This window comes from Biomphalaria glabrata, chromosome 10, assembly GCF_947242115.1.
Source record: "Biomphalaria glabrata chromosome 10, xgBioGlab47.1, whole genome shotgun sequence".
NCBI lineage: Eukaryota > Metazoa > Mollusca > Gastropoda > Planorbidae > Biomphalaria > Biomphalaria glabrata.
The window spans coordinates 19,273,711-19,296,108 of record NC_074720.1 but is presented as its reverse complement, the minus strand read 5'-3'; the positions used below and the strand labels follow the sequence as shown (position 1 = coordinate 19,296,108).

General features: G+C 36.4%; 1 protein-coding gene across 2 annotated transcripts in view; it reads left to right on the top strand.

Moving 5' to 3' along the window:
• The window catches only part of LOC106072218 (myosin light chain kinase 3-like), a 63,665-nt gene that overhangs the window by 7,859 nt on the left and 33,408 nt on the right, over positions 1-22,398 (top strand). The window contains exon 1 of one of the 2 annotated variants that reach the window (XM_056044431.1): positions 20,707-20,789. The exons of the other annotated variant lie outside the window; for it this stretch is intronic. Coding sequence (XP_055900406.1) covers positions 20,779-20,789 — 11 coding nt within the window. The 5' untranslated portion in view covers positions 20,707-20,778. Of the gene's footprint in view, positions 1-20,706; positions 20,790-22,398 lie in introns of those variants that run through there. 2 annotated transcript variants of the gene reach the window in all.

The following is a 22,398-nucleotide window of genomic DNA, read 5'->3' as shown; positions in this document are numbered from 1 at the left end:
ATAGTGCCAATATTTATTATCCAATTTTTCAGCAATCACTTCAGATATTGTAAAAAATAAATATGCAAACATAATAGAACATTGATACTTAAAATGAATAAATTAAATATATAGGCCCCTATCCTATTTATTTATGCTCCAAAAAAATACACTTGGAAAACGCGCAAATTTATGACACAGAATAATATTTCCATACTTATCAGATTTACATAATACACTTTCAGGTAGTCCAATTGTAAGCAATGTTACGTAGAGAGCCTTGTTTTGTGTGCACTCCTGTTCTTCCATGAAGTAAGTGTAATGGTACCATATCTCAAACGAATTATTTGTTTTGGCCGATTGTCCTGTACTAGTTCTTGAGTGTTCTATAATGTCATGGCTGTTAGACATAGAAAGGCGGAACAGTTTTTAACTCTAGATTAAATTGGTGAGTCGCCGCCTTAGATTAACCAAACATATTGGCGTGATGTGATGGCCAACTTGAATAATTTCCTTATTCTTAGGTTTGCAAAAGTTAGGCATGAGACGCCCCTATAGGATCACAGATACAATTCGCTAGATAGTCGAGATATCTGACTATAGTATAAAACATTACAAACATGATTGGGTCTAAGACAGGGTAAGACTGTGTACCGTAGAGGGCCTCACCAGCGTCACACATAAACTACACGGGTCACAAAATACAATTGTTAACAACCAATGGATATTAAACAAACCAAAATAAGGCACATTTCTTTCTTCACAAATAGAACATTAAAAAAGTAAAGTTTTCCTTTCAGACTTTGCGATCTATAGGGCAGATGATGATAAAGCTAAAACTGAATAGCGCAAATTCTGAGGTTTCCTTTAAAAGAAGGAAAAAAAAAATAAAAAAAAAGATGTCAAGGTCTTCTGTTTCTGTGACCCACGGTTCACGTGGGTGTCATGTGGCCAGTATAACGAGTAACGACCAACCGCCTTTCACTTTTCCCCGACTTAGATCAGGTACCCATTAGAGCTTGGTAGACTCAGAAGCGCCCTAAAGAACCCGAAATAAAAAATCCCAGTCTTCACCTGGATTTGAACCCAAGCTGCCAACATTCCACAATATTGTTAGGGACAGATCTCTATTGAGACAGCATGATGCTCAATCCGCCGATCGGCGCGGAATGATTTTAGATGGAATACAAATTTGCTCATTCCCCGTGGCCTAGTCGAGTGGTCAGAACTTCAGCCTGTCGTCAAGCATATATCGAACTGTGATCTAACTCGTCATTATGCCAGGCACTCATACAGGAGTTTTAATCAAAGAACTTATACAGGAGGTTTAACCAAAGAGCTTATACAGGAGATTTGATCAAAGAACTCATACAGGAGGTTTGATCAAAGAACTTATACAGGGGGTTAGATCAAAGAACTCATACAGAAAATTAGATCAAAGAATTCATACAGGAGATTTGATCAAAGAACTCATACAGGAGGTTTGATCAAAGTAATCATACAATAGGTTTTATCAAAGAACTCATACAGGAGGTTTAATCAAAGAACTTATATAGGAGGTTTAATCAAAGAACTCAAACAGGAGATTTAATCAAAGAAATTATACAGGAGGTTTAAGGAGGTTAGATCTAAGAACTCATACAGGAGGTTTTATCAAAGAACTCATACAGGAGGTTTTATCAAAGAACTCATACAGGAGGTTAGATCAAAGAACTTATATAGGAGGTTTAATCAAAGAACTCATACAGGAGGTTTGATCAAAGAACTTATACAGGGGGTTAGATCAAAGAACTCATACAGAAAATTAGATCAAAGAATTCATACAGGAGATTTGATCAAAGAACTCATACAGGAGGTTTGATCAAAGTAATCATACAATAGGTTTTATCAAAGAACTCATACAGGAGGTTTAATCAAAGAACTTATATAGGAGGTTTAATCAAAGAACTCAAACAGGAGATTTAATCAAAGAAATTATACAGGAGGTTTAAGGAGGTTAGATCTAAGAACTCATACAGGAGGTTTTATCAAAGAACTCATACAGGAGGTTTTATCAAAGAACTCATACAGGAGGTTAGATCAAAGAACTTATATAGGAGGTTTAATCAAAGAACTCATATAGGAGGTTTGATCAAAGAACTCATATAGGAGGTTTGATCAAAGAACTCATACAGGAGGTTAGATCAAAGAACTTATATAGGAGGTTTAATCAAAGAACTCATATAGGAGGTTTGATCAAAGAACTCATATAGGAGGTTTGATCAAAGAACTTATATAGGATGTTTAATCAAAGAACTTATATAGGATGTTTAATCAAAGAACTTATATAGGAGGTTTAATCAAAGAACTCATATAGGAGGTTTAATCAAAGAACTCATATAGGAGATTTGATCAAAGAACTTATATAGGAGGTTTAATCAAAGAACTCATATAGGAGGTTTGATCAAAGAACTCATATAGGATGTTTAATCAAAGAACTTATATAGGAGGTTTAATCAAAGAACTCATATAGGAGGTTTGATCAAAGAACTCATATAGGAGGTTTAATCAATGAACTCATATAGGAGGTTTGATCAAAGAACTCATATAGGAGGTTTGATCAAAGCGTAATAGGCGGTGCTCTAGGACGTTTACATTTGTAAACATTAATATTATGTTTCTATGTCTAATTAAAACCAGGTCCTCTTTGACTAATGCACTAGTCTGTATCTCTAGGGCACTCTTAAGTCTACCCATTCAGTCAACTTCAGTGGGTGTGATCAGTTAATTAGTGCATACTAAATACTTGGTAATCTCTACACCAAATCCTCACACTCAAGACACTGGTTGAGTGAGTAGAAGAAACATGTTGGATGCATACGGTGCAGAGATTCATTGAGAGCCATGTTGTTCTAATTAGGCAGCCACAAATATAGCCTCCTAGACGTAGTGTACACCTCCCACACATTCCCAAGACGTAACTGTGGATATTGACAACAGAGTGCAACTGGCCTTTTTTTAAGTTAAAAAATACAAATAAATATATTTTTTTGTTTCAAAGATTAGCTACTGCTTGACGATGTAAACATGAGAGAATAGCAAGAAAAATATTACAACAAAATATAGTTCAATTTATTATTAATAGACTTCTCTATGCTAATTCGTAGTTTAGTTTATCCCAAGAGAGTGCTCTAAGGAAAAAAAACATACACTTATCTCTTTGTCTCTCCCTTTCTCTTCCCCATTGCCTTGCCTTTTGTCTCTACCCCAGGCTCTCTTTATATCCCTCCCTCCCTTCTCTCTCTCTTCTCACTCTCTCTCTCTACCTCACCTATTCTTTCTTGTCTCTCCCTAACTTGTTCTTCTTCCTCACTTTCTCTCTTCTTTCTACTCTTGACTTGTTTCTCTCTACCTCATTGTCTTTCTCTACCTCATTGTATTTCTCTACCTCACCCATTTATTTCCAGTAAGCTGGTTTGATATAGTTTATTTGTTGACAACCCTAGCTGTCCGCCGAGTAAAAGTACCTATACTCAAGGTAAAAAGCAACAGACCTTTCCTTGTGTTTTTATTTCATTCAACGAACTAATTTTTAGTTCTTACTTTCAGACCTTGCGACCTATAGGGCAGATGATGTAAAGATGATGTTTCTTTAAAATTGCATTGAACTAAGCCCAAGGAAAATAATACGTTTTTAATTATCGACTATTGTTGACTATGTATCAACAACAACAAAAACATAGAAAATACTTGAAACAAAAAAATAAGCTTATGCGAAATATTAGTTTGGATCAGTCAAGTAATTAAATATGTTATAGATCTAGACTAACTACAATGAATCGATTAATAACATGTTTACCAATTGTTTTTGTTTAGCGCCATTTCATGCTTTTAGCTTTCTCACTACTCTATTCTGATCCTATCACTTCGTCTGGACCAGTTGGGAGGGGAGAAGAACTGGAGATCTGGATAAAAAGACGAACCAACTGAGATCTAAGAGAATATTTCCGGTATTTAAAACAAAAAATGCCTATTCTGAGGTACCTAAAGAGCATTAACTTGCTATTAACAAATTTTAGTTAAAAAGCCAAATCTGCTATTCATTGCACTTTAATAATGGAGCCCAGCGACTGTTAGAAATGTGTAACACCTTTTAGAATTTGGTAACTGTATTTTGCTTTAGAATAATATTGAAGAGGAGGTTTTTAACCTCAAAACTCTGTGTAGGGGGGAGGGGTTAAACTTAAAACAATTTGAAGGGGGGTTTAAACGTAAAGCCCTCTGGTCGTGGAGGGATTAAACTCAATCTCCCCCCTCACTTGGATACGCTCATAAAATTTTGTTAGGGGGTTTACCTCAAAACCCTCTGAAGGGCGTTTAACTTAAAGCCCTCTGGAGGGTATTTTAAACTCAAAAACCCTCTTGGCTATGCTCATAGAATCTGGTGACTGTTGTATGCTTTAGTCTTATAATGAAGAAGGAGTTTTATCTTTTACAAATTTAGGAGGGGGGGTGGCATTTTTTTAAATAGAAGAGGGTATTTTAACCTCAAACACCACTGGAGGTGGATTTTAAACTTAAAACCCTCCTTGGCTGCGTAGGGGTAAGTAGTGGTTTAACATTAAAACCTCACCTAAAATAAACAAAATTAATTTCATTTGAGGGGGTGGGTTTAACCATTCCACCACACCTCTATTATTACAGCCCTTCTATTTCTTGATTCTAAATGCCTCCCAAGACTTACAGATATTATTTTCTTCACGCCATCCGGGAGTGGTTTTATGTGTTGCATGACTTTCCCTAACGAGTAAATGAATGTTGACTGGTTATCTCCCCTTCATGCTTTGATATGATGTACATCTTGCCTGAGCAATCAAGCTTATTATTATAGGCTATGATTATGGCATGATAAGTATTTTCCCTTGGTATTTGGAAGGTGTGTGTAATAGAACTGTGTAATACAATGCAAAGGTTTGTGAGGGAAGTCAAATATGAAACATTTATTTAGTACGTAGCAATAGCCGGTATTGCAGTGCCACGTCGATGTGCAAATGTACACAAACAGAAATATGATGCAATGTATTTTTAATTCACGGCACGTAACTGAATAGTTCTTTCAATTAATAAATAATACTTATTATATTAATTGTCAATATTTTAATTTTTTATGGATTTAAAAAAAAATAGCTTATAATTTATAAGTTGTCTAAGTGTTGGTGTGTTTAGTTGTTCAAATGTTGTATTTTAATAATAATAATAATAATAATAATCTTTATTATCCGTAAGGAAATTTGTCTTACAATTTGTGCATTACACCAAACAAAAAACATTATAACTATAAGAAACCAAAGTGTACATTCACACCAGACTCACTCATAATTTACATGTGACAAAGTTTATACCAGATTGTTCTTATTTAATGATTTGATTGCCAGGGGAACAAAAGAGTGTTTGTGTCTGTTTGTCTTTGCTATCGGTGTCTTGTATCTCTTTTGTGATGGTAAAATCACAAAATCCTGACACAAAGGGTGATTCTTTATTTCGAGGATCTTGTTAGCTTTTTTATAGATGTTTGTCTCAAACAACTGCCCAAATGGGGTTTGTTTTTTGCCAATGATTTTGCCAGCAGCATTTAGGATTCTATTAAGTTTATTTTTATTTTTAATGCTCAGATTGCCATACCAGGCAGTGATATTGAAACTTAAAATATTGCAGATGTGAGCGTGATAAAACATAGCCAAGGCCTTTTCAACTATCGGATTGAAAATCATTGGTGTACAAAATGAACCACAATGGCGATGTCACAGCCCCCTGGGGCGCCCCTGTGTTAACTATGCGTTCATTAGATATAACATTGTTTACCCTAACCCTCTGAGCTCTCTGGGTCAAAAATTCATTAGCCCATAGTATTATGTATGGACTAATCTGCAACGCTTTCATCTTTTCAATGAGTAAATGAAGTTGTATAGTGTTAAAAGCTGATGAGAAATCAATAAAGAGCAATCTTACATAAGTGTTCGGTAAGTCCAGATGTTTGTAGACACAGTTTAAAATATTTAGGATGGCATCGTCTACACCTTTACCCTTTTGGTAAGCAAATTGTAAAGGGTCTAACTTATTACAAAGATCATTCAGAAGAAACATTTTAACCAATTTTTCTAAACATTTAGACACAATGGAAGTAAGTGAAACAGGTCTATAGTCATTCATTTCCTTCGGTTTGGAAACCTTTGGCACAGGTACAATTATAGATGACTTCCACACAGGTGGTATCTCATGGTTTATGATTCTCTTTTAAAGCTGAGGAAGTAATCACGTTAAGCAGCTCCAGATTGGAAGCGAAAAAATAGCGAAAAACTTGAACTATGTGCACAAATGTACAATTGGTCACATTGATAGTGAATATGTTCCTGACATTTTGAGAGAATGGCAATAAGAATAAAACATTTTATTTTAGACGAGAGCTGGAGGATAGAAAAGGAGGGTAGTTAGAAAAGTGAGAGATTTGGAGTGCAAAATTAGAGGAAGAGTGAAGGCAACACAAGAAAAACAAATAAAGAGATGAGAAAACTGAGAACGAAAGAAAGAAAAAGCTAGAGAAAGAAATGTGGAGAGGGAGAAAGAAAAAGAAAGACAGAGAACATATAACAAGGCGTCCTAATCAACACTTTCGTTGAAAACCTTGACGATACAGTGAAATAAACAAACTGTACCCTATGTCAGTGTTTACGTCTAAGTGATAGCAGTGGCCTCAATCCAACCATGCTAGGACCGGCTTCAATAACTTGCAAGCAAATAATAGTAACTATTCTTGATGAAAAAGAAAATAATGGAAATCGTAATAGAAGAGACTTAGACATATTAAGGATAAGTTGAATCATCTTGTTCCACGGACAAAAAGAACCGACAGGAAGTACTGCAATGCTTTATTTAAAAAACAAACAAACTGATAATGTAAAATGGCTTAGAGTCAGACAAATAGTTAGAATATTGTTTCACATATTTGTTACTGTCTAATTTTCATGTCAGAGAATGGAAGCTCATTTTCTACCATGCGGTCACAGCACTATCAAGATGTTTACATTGGTAGAATAGAAATGAAGCAGGCATAGACTCAACAAATAGATAGCAGAAATATGTGGAGAATTTAACTATGTATTGTTATGAAGTGTGTTTGTGTGTGTTTCTATGGTGATAGTGAGAAGATGTTTGCGATTGGTTGGTGGGTATGCAGTGTGAATGTTGCAAAATAAGCGGCATTGTCGCAAGCTGTCTTGGGTAAGCCAGACGACTCCAGATTGCCAGAGTGAAAAGACGTGTTTTTGTACTGAGTTAGGTTTTGTTTAAAATACCATTTTATATTATTACTAAAGTCTTATTTAATTTCATCTCAAGTTGAATTTGTCTATATTGTAATAAACTATTTAGTTTTGTTCACAAAGAAGTCATTTAAGTCATCTCAAGTTCTCCAAGCTAAAATATAATACACCTACAGCAGTTTAGTTGAGTACCAGCAGTTTGGTGCTACGAGTCAATGACCGTTAACAAAAGGGATACAAATGTCTTTCTCTCATGTTTGTGTACAGGTTATATATTTAATGGGCCTGAACCCTTTCTCTCATGTTTGTGTACAGGTTATATATTTAATGGGCCTGAACCCTTTCTCTCATGTTTGTGTACAGGTTATATATTTAATGGGCCTGAACCCTTTCTCTCATGTTTGTGTACAGGTTATATATTTAATGGGCAACCCCTGAACCCTTTCTCTCATGTTTGTGTACAGGTCATATTCTTTTTCTAGACCTATTCTGTTACATGTAGTCAACATTATTTGATGTCTTTTGTTTTTTCGTGTTAATGATTGCAACTTTTAGCTCATAGAATAGTGTGACGTAAATATAGTTTCATTCAAGTGTCAATAAGGAGGTCAGGTGTACTGTACAGTAAAAGACTTTGTACCCAGAATACCTGCCAACTATGACCACCCTTCCAATTTTTTTTAATAGAATCTTTAGTCCTACTGGGAAAAAGTTGGCAATCAACTGTGTAAAGGTTTTGCACAAGAATGAGTCCATTAAAGGTAACGATAAGTTGTTAATACATTCGTACGTTAATAATAAGGTCATGATAAGTTTATGACTAACTCATGATTAGTTCATGATGATAAGCTCATTATCATATTCTCCTGTATGGAATCTTGTTATTGTTTTTAATTGAAAAAAAAAGAGTCCTTCAAATTATACTACACTTCCAACTACTGTAACTAGTGCTGTCTTGGTCATAGCTCTGTTACTTCTCTAGTCTTCAGTTATAAAGAATTGTAATTACACAATTTGTTGTGTTTTTAAAGTGTTAATATGTGAAAGATGGACAGACATACACTCTGGCTCAGAGCTCTACTGTAGATAATAACGACAAATTATCCCGCGCTGTTTGCAGCTACATTTAAGTTATCACCCCTTATCTTGTTCGAAAGGTGCATGACGTTGTCAAGTCAATAGATTCATCAACATTTCAGGGCCTACTGCGTTCTAGCTCCGGCAGCGCGTAGTCGTTCAGTCGTAACACCTGAGAAGTGAGGCTAAGAAAATATTCCAGTCACCTCGCTGCTGAGACACCGCATAACATCTTCCACAACAAGGTGGTTGATTGGATTGGGAATGTGCTTTTTAATATAGTTGGCATCCCATCATGCACCCTCCAAACACACGCACAAAAATATGCACACACACACACGCATGCTAAGCTATAAAACAACATTTTTTGCGCCAGGGGCGAATCAAGTTCTGGAACTGGAATGTCTAGGTTGGGATTGACTTAATGATGGCGGCTAACGTTGTGTCAGTCTTGGCAATGTTAAGACGTGACTTGGTGTCACAACTCAAGGTAACTATGAGTGCAATGCTTTTAGTGAGAACGAGGACAAGATATAAAGGAGAAAAAGTGAGAGATCGAAGGCAACAAAAAGAGAGATGAGAAAAGGAGAGAAAGAGAAGTGATAGAGAAAGAGAGAGATGAGATAGTGAGAGAAAAAAGATGAGATAATGAGAGAAAGAGAGATGAGATAATGAAAGAAAGAAAGAGATGAGTTAATGAGGGAAAGAGAGATGATATAAAGAGAAAAAGAGAGATGAGATAAAGAGGAAAAGAGAGATGAGATAATGAAAGAAAGAAAGAGATGAGTTAATGAGAGAAAGAGAGATGAGATAAAGAGAAAAAGAGCGATGAGATAAAGAGAAAAAGAGCGATGAGATAAAGAGAAAAAGAGAGATGAGATATCGAGAGAGTGAGAGAGAGAGAGAGAGCTAAAAAATCAAGATACCATAGAAGAGCAGAAGAAAAGCATTATATAGAGTGAGAGAGAGAGAGAGAGAGAGAGAGAGACATTGATAGTGAGAGGACAACAGTGTGAGAGAATGAAGGAGAGAGCACACAAAAAGAGATTGTTGAGAACGTGAGAGACGGAGATAGCACGTGATAATAAATGAGAGAGAGCTGGGGGGAGACAAGTTTAAAAAAAAACATGATCAGAGAGAGAAAGAGAGACAGGATAGAATTACAGATGAACAGAGGCTGAAGAAGGTAAACACTCTCTACTATGAAGCATGGGAGAAAAATGAGGAGAGCAAGAGACTTCGGTCAGGGAAGGGGAGATAAACAGAGTTCAATAACTGGATATAACGAAAGCTGTATTTGCATTAGTTCAGCAAGATGCTTACAACTAATATTTTCTCTTCTACCTTTACTATTATTTATTTTCTTTCTGTAAACTAGAAACAAACAATGTCTACATTGAATTTTATTTTCACATCAAACTTGTACAAGAAAATAATAAACAGATTAGCATGCAAAGCTTTGGTGCGAGAATGTATTGGTTGTAGAAGTTTTGAAAACTTTACCAGAACTAAAAGTAAACACATTTCAACTAATGTTTCTGACGGGCTGGCAGAGCTAGATAGTGACGGCAGTCCGAGGCGCATACACCAAATAGGCAGACAATGGTGTTCTGTTGCCATACGAGTGCTAGTATTCACACAGACAGATGTACTGCCAGAGTTTGGCTTTGGAGATTTCAACTTTAATCAGACTATATATACAGGCTACATGTAACTATTGTGTAGATTAGTAAATTCAATCTTTGTTTAAATAAAATGTCGTTAAATCTAACTATTGAATTGTGTACATGCTAGGAATTATTAAACGTTTACAATGACTTAGAACAGTTATTCAGAATAAGTCAATGTCTACAATAACATCGGACAGCCAACTCAGAATAAGTCAATGTCTACAATAACATCGGACAGCCAACTCAGAATAAGTCAATGTCTACAATAACATCGGACAGCCAACTCAGAATAAGTCAAAATCTACAATAACATCGGACAGCCAACTCAGAATAAGTCAATGTCTACAATAACATCGGACAGCCAACTCAGAATAAGTCAATGTCTACAATAACATCGGACAGCCAACTCAGAATAAGTCAATGTCTACAATAACATCGGACAGCCAACTCAGAATAAGTCAAAATCTACAATAACATCGGACAGCCAACTCAGAATAAGTCAATGTCTACAATAACATCGGACAGCCAACTCAGAATAAGTCAATGTCTACAATAACATCGGACAGCCAACTCAGAATAAGTCAATGTCTACAATAACATCGGACAGCCAACTCAGAATAAGTCAAAATCTACAATAACATCGGACAGCCAACTCAGAATAAGTCAATGTCTACAATAACATCGGACAGCCAACTCAGAATAAGTCAATGTCTACAATAACATCGGACAGCCAACTCAGAATAAGTCAAAATCTACAATAACATCGGACAGCCAACTCAGAATAAGTCAATGTCTACAATAACATCGGACAGCCAACTCAGAATAAGTCAATGTCTAGAATAACATCGGACAGCCAACTCAGAATAAGTCAAAATCTACAATAACATCGGACAGCCAACTCAGAATAAGTCAATATCTACAATAACATCGGACAGCCAACTCAGAATAAGTCAATATCTACAATAACATCGGACAGCCAACTCAGAATAAGTCAATGTCTACAATAACATCGGACAGCCAACTCAGAATAAGTCAATGTCTACAATAACATCGGACAGCCAACTCAGAATAAGTCAATGTCTACAATAACATCGGACAGCCAACTCAGAATAAGTCAATGTCTACAATAACATCGGACAGCCAACTCAGAATAAGTCAATGTCTACAATAACATCGGACAGCCAACTCAGAATAAGTCAATGTCTACAATAACATCGGACAGCCAACTCAGAATAAGTCAATATCTACAATAACATCGGACAGCCAACTCAGAATAAGTCAATATCTACAATAACATCGGACAGCCAACTCAGAATAAGTCAATGTCTACAGTAACATCGGACAGCCAACTCAGAATAAGTCAATGTCTACAATAACCTCGGACAGCCAACTCAGAATAAGTCAATGTCTACAATAACATCGGACAGCCAACTCAGAATAAGTCAATGTCTACAATAACATCGGACAGCCAACTCAGAATAAGTCAATGTCTACAATAACATCGGACAGCCAACTCAGAATAAGTCAATGTCTACAATAACATCGGACAGCCAACTCAGAATAAGTCAATGTCTACAATAACCTCGGACAGCCAACTCAGAATAAGTCAATGTCTACAATAACATCGGACAGCCAACTCAGAATAAGTCAATGTCTACAATAACATCGGACAGCCAACTCAGAATAAGTCAATGTCTACAATAACATCGGACAGCCAACTCAGAATAAGTGAAAGTTTACAACGACAACAAATGCAATTATTACAAAGTCTCACAGCTTACCTTGATACAATATATTTACCTTGATGTGTTATATACAATATATTTACCTTGATGTGTTGTATACAATATATTTACCTTGATGTGTTGTATACAATATATTTACCTTGATGTGTTGTATACAATATATTTACCTTGATGTGTTGTATACAATATATTTACCTTGATGTGTTGTATACAATATATTTACCTTGATGTGTTGTATACAATATATTTACCTTGATGTGTTGTTTACAATATATTTACCTTGATGTGTTGTATACAATATATTTACCTTGATGTGTTGTATACAATATATTTACCTTGATGTGTTGTATACAATATATTTACCTTGATGTGTTGTATACAATATATTTACCTTGATGTGTTGTATACAATATATTTACCTTGATGTGTTGTATACAATATATTTACCTTGATGTGTTGTACACAATATATTTACCTTGATGTGTTGTACACAATATATTTACCTTGATGTGTTGTACACAATATATTTACCTTGATGTGTTGTATACAATATATTTACCTTGATGTGTTGTATACAATATATTTACCTTGATGTGTTGTATACAATATATTTACCTTGATGTGTTGTATACAATATATTTACCTTGATGTGTTGTTTACAATATATTTACCTTGATGTGTTGTTTACAATATATTTACCTTGATGTGTTGTTTACAATATATTTACCTTGATGTGTTGTTTACAATATATTTACCTTGATGTGTTGTTTACAATATATTTACCTTGATGTGTTGTATACAATATATTTCTATTCAGATGTTCAGCTTTTAAAATTTAGACTCAATACAATATAAGAAAGTTTTCTTGGCGGGAGGGGGGGGGGTGGAGGGGCTACTAAACAATGACCGTGGGTTAGCAGTCCAGTGGGCTAGTACAAGCTATGTTGAATAGTAACGTATAGTTGTTTGTGGGCCAAATGCCCAGTGACAACATATCCTTAAAAATACTTGAAATGAAAAAAAAAATGTCACTTATAGTTTCACATTGTATTATATTTGGCGCTCAATTCAAACGGTTCTGATTTCAAAGAGGAACTATGAAGTCCACGGTACATTCCACACACAAAAAAGGGGTGGGGGTGGAAGAATGAAAAGAGCTACGAATGCCTGCATATCCTGAGCTCCGCCCGAGGGCTGGCTCTGTGTTTATATGTAATTAATACTTTGAGAGGCTCCCTTGTATAAAATCAAACAAACAGCCGGCATCCTGGCGGTCTTTAGTAGTCCTGGAGGAGAAAGGTCAAAGGCGACTGTTCTGACCTATTCTCTTACCTTCGGCACACGATCTAGTCTAGGTCTTACTAGCCAATGACGTCAGATCAGAGCGTTCCAAAGAGAATTGATTCATAAAAAAGGAAGATAAGAAGAGAGAAAGCGATAAAATAAGAGATATAAGTAGGAAACAAATAAAATACAAAGGAAAAGGGAATTTCATCTTCAAGTACAAACACACTCACCTCTCTTTGTTCTTTGTTTGTAAATCTTCACATTAAATTAAAGTCACGTGATTTAAGACCAAGGCTAAGAATAATACTCAGGCTGATACTAATACTAAGGCTAAGATAAAAAAAATACCAAGACCAAGTTTAAGACTAAGGCTACGTCTGACTACCCGAACATTCCGTAGAAAACTACAAAAGAGACCAGACACAAAAAGACTCATTCCCAACTAGGCTCAGATTTACTGCACTGCAAGATTTACTGCACTGCAAGATTTACTGCACTGCAAGATTATGTAGCCTCCTTGAGACTCATGTTTAAAGGGACCTCCACATTTGAAATATTTACTTTTCTTAACAAACTAGGTATACAAAAGAAAATAAAGTCAATGTGATTAAATTTGCAGGTCCTCTTTTTTTCACAATTATGGCATGATTTTAGATCTGTTAATAACATTACGTACAGTTGTATTGAAGCTTGAAGAAGGTCTTAACAAACATTCTGGCCAGAACCTCCGCTTACTAGAATCTACAACATTCAGATACCGTCAACTTGTTCATGTTCCTGAGTCAACGAATATGTAGGTGTAAGCTAAAACTAAAACGCCAATTTTTGAAACAAACTACAATTAAAAAAAAAGAAAGCTTTAAAGCACGTGTAGTTTGAGGTATTAGTTTACAATATTCTGTATGTGTAATGTATTTGATACTTGATACTTCTTAACACGTCAAAGATCAAATACATTTTCGCATTGATCTTAAAGTACATAGTCTGGTTACGAGTCGTAGCATTCGATGGACACCTCCCTCATTTAACACGTACTCGTGACCTGCCTCTAAAAACTTATCTCGCTCACGTGCTAATGGTGGAGAGTGTTATCCGGACACAGCTGTGCGCGCCGCGTGACTAAACCAACGACTTTTAATGAGAGTGAAATGTGAAGCGGTGGGTACCAGAAACTTTCAAAGTGGAGGGGAAGTATCGAAAGGAGGGGTTGAGGGTGTGCAGCGGGTAGAAAAAAGGGAGAGTATGCACCTTCAATTACGGTTATGTTAATTGTTGTTTGCTCCCTTTGGCCATTATGTGTAGAGTCTAGCTTGCAGCTTAAATAGAATATGTTATAGCATGGGCGTAGCCAGGATTTCCCCCTCCCCCCACCAAAGATATATATATATATATATATATATATATATATATATATATATATATATATATATATATATATATGTTTGTGTGTTTGTATATATATTAATCTTTATTACATTCTGACTCTTCATTCTTTCGTAAGACGTTTATTGAAGCCTAGAATAGGTTTTTCCTGGAGTTAGTGGAAAAATTGTAGACCCCTCGCCCTTGCCAACAAGGGGGTCTGGGGGAGCGCTGCAAGCACTATTTCCGGTACTGAAAGCAAAAAAAAATTCACAATTTGAGGTATCTACAGTGCATTATCCTGTTATTAAAAAGTTGTATTCAAAAACCTAATGTGCTATTCTTACTGACTTAGAACCTCCCGCGCCGTTCGGCGCATTGGTCGGCAAGCTGTTTCCACAAAAATCTGGCAATGTCTGAAGCCTCTTCCCACCTGCTCCGAGGACCTGCATGAAAGTGTGGCTCCTAGTTGTACTAGTATGTCCCTGTTTGCGATTTCCCCGTAATGGCCTCCATGTCATTGCAACTCTTATTATGCGTGATTGATTTTGTCTGAGAACATGTCCCGCAAACCTTATGCGCCGCTCTGTCACAATCTTACCAAGGGGTCAACTCCCAGTTCGGCATAAGATTTCCTTAATTGAGACCCGATATATATAACTGACTCCTAAAATCCATCTTAGCCATCTTAGCCGAGCCATATTTAGTATTTTTCAATTTCGGCAGATGGCTATTCACTGCACTTTATTAAAGGAGCACAACCACTGGTGGAAATGTGTAACCTCTCTTGGCTACCCTCTTGAAATTAAGTGACTGTAGTTTGCTTTAGATTTAATATCGAAAGGGGAAGTTTTGTCATCCAAATCATCTGTTGGGGGGTTTTAAACTAAAAAAAAATTACAAATTCAAAACCCCATTTAGCTAGGCTCATAGAATTTGGTGAGTGTATTTTGCTTTAAAATAATATTGTAATTTGCTTTTTTTTTTATAGAAGAGGTATTTTTTTAGCATCAAACCCCGATGAAGGGGGTTTAAACTCAAAACCCTCTTTGGCTACTCTCATAGCATTTTGAGTGCGTAATTTGCTTTTTTTATATTGAAGAGAGGGTTTTATCGTAATTTTCGGAGCGGGTTTTAAAAACAAAATCTTCCTTAGCTGTGCTCTTGGAATTTTGGGATTGTCGTTTGCTTTTTGTTTTTGTTTTATAGAAGATGAGAATTTAACTGCAAACCTCTGGTAGGGGGTTTTAAACTCAAAATCCCCTTTGGCTGCGCTGGGGCAAGTATTAGTTTAGTATTAAAATCTCTCATAAAATAAACAAAATCAAAGCAAAAACCAGTCACTAAATTCCATCTTTCATTTCGGGTCCAACCCCCCCCCCCCGGCTACGCCCATGGATTATAGATAACGTGTGCATCGTATTTGTCGTATTTAAGGGTTAGGGTATGTTCTCTAGACTTTTAGACTATCGATCTGATGATCCCAGGTTTGAGCCCGCCCGCTGCCATCCCTCGCTGTCCGTTTGGTCTAGGATGTAGAAATCTTCAATTATAAAGTAACATCGGAAACATGTACAACAGGACCTCACAGGACCTCACCGCTTAAAGAGAATGTTCACAGACTGTTTTGCTGAATTCACCCCATCTACCGTAACATTAATCAACTTGTTAGCCAAGTTCTCACTTGGTTTAAGCAGTTCCTATCTACAATCGTGCCATTTTACATTCCAGAAAGTACACGCACACAAAAATAGTTTCAATGTTTTTAATTGAGTTGTCTACCTTTACAAACCATGTTTCCAGTTTAACACTGCCACACCACTGTATGCCCCTTTCCATTTCAGGGTTTCGAGGTTCTCTCAGTTGTAATGAAACAAGTATCTGAGATGATTTTTTTGACTGAATTGACTGTAATGACACTTTTACCTAAACCAAGTCGTTACTTGATTGCGTCATAGTGCCAAGGAATGCAATGACGCTATTACTTTGTAAGAAGTCGTTACTGGAGTGTAATGACACAAGTACTTGTAAAGTAGATACAAAGGCTTACATTTACACACATCGTTTTGTATCTATGTCATGGGCGTAGCTGGGGAGAGGTGTTGGGGTGACGTTTTGTCTCCCCCCCCCAAACATAGTGTATCTGTGTGTACGTAATTAATCTTCATTACATTCTGACCCTTGATTCCTTTGTACCTTAGAATCATTTCTTTCTGATTTGAATGGAACAACAGTAAACACTAAAACTCTTACCAATAAAAAAAAAGGGGTTCGTTTGTAAATACTTTCAGTATGATTCGATTTTTTTTTCATTTTCTTCCTTTAATAACTACGTTTAGTTGGGAGAGAGACACAATCAGGATCTGAACCCAGGCCCACGGGCTTCTTGCAGCTTCAACGTGGCATACGACTTGATGCAAGCTGGTCTCTCTCAAATCTAAATTCATTTCTTCTCCTTCAGGTGTCTTATTACTCTAGTCCACTAGTTTGTGCGTGACGACAATTACTTCCTGCTCTAACAAGCGATATTTAAAAAAGAAAAGAAAATTCTGGAACATCTGGTCAGGCAAAGAAAGTATGCAGTGGGGTGGCATGGGAGCTGGCTTGCCAAAACACATTCTGACAGGCCATAGTTTATTATTGTTAATATAACCAACCAAACTGTGCAAACATTAGAGTGAGGGGATGCGAGTGCTTGCCCCTTCCATGTCCGGATACAAAGACAAAATAGTTTTACCATACGACAACAAACGAAATTGTAAAAGAAAAACTGGACAACTTTTGTGTACACTTAAACATTTCCTCTTTCCTGTAGGTTGTGGATCAGCATACTAATAGCTGACATTCTTTCATGCACAATCAGGGCCAGATTGAGGGCAGTACAGATAGTGCAGCTCTCCAAGGCCTCATCCTCTAAGGGAGAATTCAATGCTCTTAAAGGGAGAATTCAATGCCATTAAAGGGAGAATGCAATGCCCTTAAAGGGAGAATTCAATGCCCTTAAAAGGAGAATTCAATGCTATTAAAGGGAGAATTCAATGCCCTTAAAGGGAGAATTCAATGCCATTAAAGGGAGAATGCAATGCCCTTAAAGGGAGAATGCAATGCCCTTAAAGGGAGAATGCAATGCCCTTAAATGGAGAATTCAATGCCCTTAAAGGGAGAATTCAATGCCCTTAAAGGAAGAATTCAGTGCCCTTAAAGGGAGAATTCAATGCCCTTAAATGGAGAATGCAATGCCCTTAAAGGGAGAATTCAATGCTCTTAAAGGGAGAATGCAATGCCCTTAAAGGGAGAATGCAATGCCCTTAAAGGGAGAATGCAATGCCCTTAAAGGGAGAATTCAATGCCCTTAAAGGGAGAATTCAGTGCCCTTAAAGGGAGAATTCAATGCCCTTAAAGGGAGAATTAAGTGCCCTTAAAGGGAGAATGCAATGCCCTTAAAGGGAGAATTCAATGCTATTAAAGGGAGAATGCAATGCCCTTAAAGGGAGAATTCAATGCCCTTAAAGGGAGAATGTAATGCCCTTAAAGGGAGAATTCAATGCCCTTAAAGGGAGAATGCAATGCCCTTAAAGGGAGAATGCAATGCTCTTAAAGGGAGAATTCAATGCCCTTAAAGGGAGAATTCAATGCCCTTAAAGGGAGAATTCAATGCCCTTAAAGGGAGAATTCAATGCCCTTAAAGGGAGAATTCAGTGCCCTTAAAGGGAGAATTCAATGCCCTTAAAGGGAGAATTCAATGCTATTAAAGGGAGAATGCAATGCCCTTAAAGGGAGAATTCAATGCCCTTAAAGGGAGAATGCAATGCCCTTAAAGGGAGAATTCAATGCTCTTAAAGGGAGAATGCAATGCTATTAAAGGGAGAATGCAATGCCCTTAAAGGGAGAATTCAATGCTCTTAAAGGGAGAATGCAATGCCCTTAAAGGGAGAATGCAATGCCCTTAAAGGGAGAATGCAATGCTATTAAAGGGAGAATGCAATGCCCTTAAATGGAGAATTCAATGCCCTTAAAGGGAGAATTCAGTGCCCTTAAAGGGAGAATGCAATGACCTAACATAAAATTGAACAACTGTAAATATATTATAAATGAGATAAGCTGTCACGCAATGTACGCGTCAAGGTCTCTTGGTCTGAAGATGTTTACATCAAATTTAGTTCGAGAAATACAATAACTTTACAATAACTTCCTCAGACTGCTGATAGTAGACATTTGGAATTTACATAGTACTACAAGAAAAATATTTAAAAATACCTTTATTTTCAAAGACAATACTTCAATTATACAACTTTAAATAAAATAGAATTTTACACAAAAAAAAATAAAATTAAAAAAAAATCTGTTAGCTCTAGTCTGGTGTCGAACTCATTGAATACCATCAGCTCCTTGAACGACCGATTCTAACCATTCGGCTAGCGGGCATTGTATACTTGTGAACATCTTTATTGGTATTTTTGAATTGTATAGCCATCTAGCACTATATCTCAACGTTTAGACCTCTAGAATCTAGATCATAGTCTAGATGTAGTTCATAGTCTAAATGTAGATCTACTTCTAGATGTAGAATCTAGACGTAATCTATATTAGATTTACGTAAAAATATTAACAACCCTTAGATAATCTATCAATAAATTTTAAGCAACTTTAAATTTAGTTAAAAACTCAGTTATCGGTACACCTCGACTGATTACGCCATATTTTTTAAAAGCCAAAGTTAAATTTATTTCATTTTTTAATTTAAAAATGTATAACGGTCAAACCAGAATTTTTCCCTTGTGGCCAACGAGCTAGTAATTCACACACACGTCCTCTTGTTCTGTTTCGGACGTTCCTTCAGACATGAAGATTATTATTACGTCTTAGTCCAAGCCTCCCACAGGACGACAGGGGATGGACGTTTCGGGATTGTTCGGGGCCCACTTTTTTTCACCCGTAACTTATTTTAAAGGTGTCTCTATTACCAATTACTGGCAGAGAGAGAGAGAAAGAGAAAGAAAGAGAGAGAGAAGAAAAAAGAGAGAGACAGAGAATAAGAGATGGGATCGCGTTAAAGAAAACCACCTACCAACCAATCTGCACTGCCCTATGTATCACAGAATTCCGTGCTAAAAATAGCCCGACCTAAAATGAGGAAGACTTCTGGAAATCATTGATGAACTGGTCAACCTGGAAGTGGAACAGGTAGATAAGCAAGGCAGGACGAGTGCCTTAAGCAACGAAAGATGCGATGTGCGTCAGAGCGTGTAAAACCTTGAGTGAGTAGGTGGGTTCTAACCTTGAAGTTGTAGATTACCACACAGTTAGCATAGAGTATTTTTAAATGAAACATCTGTAAATCAGTGGCAGAAGCAAATAATACATTAATAAAGTGTATTTTTATTACGCACTACAATTTAAATGAATTACAATTTCTATTGATACAAATAAAAGCGAACAACACTTGCATACATATGATTATTTCAACGAAGATATAACTTGCCGTCACTGAAACAATATGAGGAATTTGAATATAATAAAATAGGTCAAAAGTTGCTTCTTGTGTGTAGTGTAGAGTTTCACCAGAAACTTAACTATGTCAAGGACGCTCAATTAAATTTCAATATTTCCAACTAACTAAAAGCTACAAACGGTAGAGCTCTGAAAATGTATTGGACTATAGTGCTAAAAATTGCAAACAAATAATCAAAGAAGTTTAAACAAAAACAGAAACTTCGCTTTTCCAGACTTCCTTTCTTCTGCACACCGGATACCCCTACAAGCTGGCTATTTCTAGTTTTCCCGCCATGTATGAAAATGTCCAATAGATAGTGGCATATGATTTTAATTAGGTCATAAATTAATTGATATATTTTACATTTTGATAGGGTAAATCATTTTCATCTAGTGTCACCTTTCTTATCTCCTCTTCTCGCGGGACAAACAGGTCTAACACATTGACATTTTTGTAGGTATTGGAATAAAATAGAACCAATAGGGAAGTGCTCAATGCGGTACTGGTTTTAGCTTTTCCGCTTCTCCTTATGGAGTCATATAATGGTTTGTATGTCATGGGAGCGTCTACTTTTAAATAAAGTCTTACATACAAATCTTGTCTAGGGATGATTAAGAATTGACATCTCAAGAGAAAGATGAGAGACAGAAATGTTTGTTTGTAGCCCACGTCCAAATCTGGTTTTACGTAAAGTCGTGACGTAGCTACGCTAGCAGAAAGAAGTCCCAAGTACCTTGTACATCTAAAGTAAATAATTTCAAAAATTCAAATATTTCCACCTGTCATTTTTTTTTAAAGTCCGTCATTCTAGTGTGTCCGTGTCTACATTTAAACATCGTTCGTCTCACTCCACATACAGTCTCAAGATGGGGAAAAAGTAAGTGTGTGTTAAATTATTTCTTTTTTTGTTTACCTTTGAATGGAGCTAACTCACAGACCTATATATATATAGTCGTTTTTTACACATTTAGTTTTACTTTCAACTTTACATTTCCAAATAACAAACAAAACCGGAATAGTAAATTAGACTCGCAACACATATGGAAATTTTGGAGGTAAACATAGTCTAACAAATAACAGTAGGAGACTTTGGCTAGGACATTTACTGATGACCATCTCATTGTCTAACAAATAACCGTAGGAGACTTGGGCTAGGACATTCACTGATGACCATCTCATTGTCTAACAAATAACAGTAGGAGACTTGGGCTAGGACATTCACTGATGACCATCTCATTGTCTAACAAATAACAGTAGGAGACTTGGGCTAGGACATTCACTGATGACCATCTCATTGTCTAACAAATAACCGTAGGAGACTTGGGCTAGGACATTCACTGATGACCATCTCAGACTTTAGTTACATCCTCAATGCTAATTATTTAAACATAATATACACAAATCAAACCTTCTGAACTTGGGAACGTGTGTCTGGAGATGTACTTGTAATGTATAAAGCCGTTTTCTTTTCGTTCAACCGGTTAATCGGAAGATTTTATTTCTGTCTTCTTGAACCCGGGCCGTACTTGAAAGCGTAAAAATGTATTGATTTCATTTATTTATTTGTAACTTTGTCTTCTTGTCCAAACTCACTGGTGCTGTGTGCGGCAACGCGGTGGTGGGGTGGAGTCTGTACGTTTTGCCCACCATAAAGAGACTGACGACCCACCTGAGACACGAGGGCGTTAGGTCCTTTTATTTCATTCCGTTATATACAGCAGATGGAAACATAAAACATGACCCCCCCCCCCCCAAATATATATATATATATATATGGATAGAAGGTTCTTGCTTATTCGACATCTTTTTATGAAGTCTGCATTAAGGTGAGGTGATCATTAGTAAGAGAATTTATTTCAGAAAAATAATAATTTGAGTTTCAATAGAGGTTATTTTGTTGATCGGCCTCAGTGCAATAAAGAAATGTTTAGTAACCATAACGCAGTTCCAGTCTAATCTCGAATGAAGACATTTTATGATCTAGTATGGAACATGCCTCCTAAAGATAACCAAAAGATTTAAGCCACACATCTCACGTACAAAATATTTGTGCAATGTAATAAATATGGTCACCGACTCATAGACTTACAAGTCTATTTTTTAAAAATCTTTTACCTTATTAACACCTTAATATCAACTCAGTCTGTCTGGATGGCGTCTTATATACGTTATTTCTCCCACTTCCCATTCTCGGATCAAGTTGAATTTTTTTGCAGCGATTCATTGTTGATGACAACACACGGATCAATAAAAAAAAATTACCTACACAATTAGTTCTAATTAATTAATTTTGTTCTTTATACAAATATACTAAGCTAAGGGGAGATAAGCCTTGTGTAGAGAACTAAAAAACCAGCTAAACATTTTAAACTTAAAGACTAAAACCTTCTATTTCTAAAAGTACTTGAATAGCTCAGTGGCTAGCGAGTCGACCTTCCATCATGAAGGATCGTGAACTCTTGTTCCAATTCAGGCATAAGCAACTT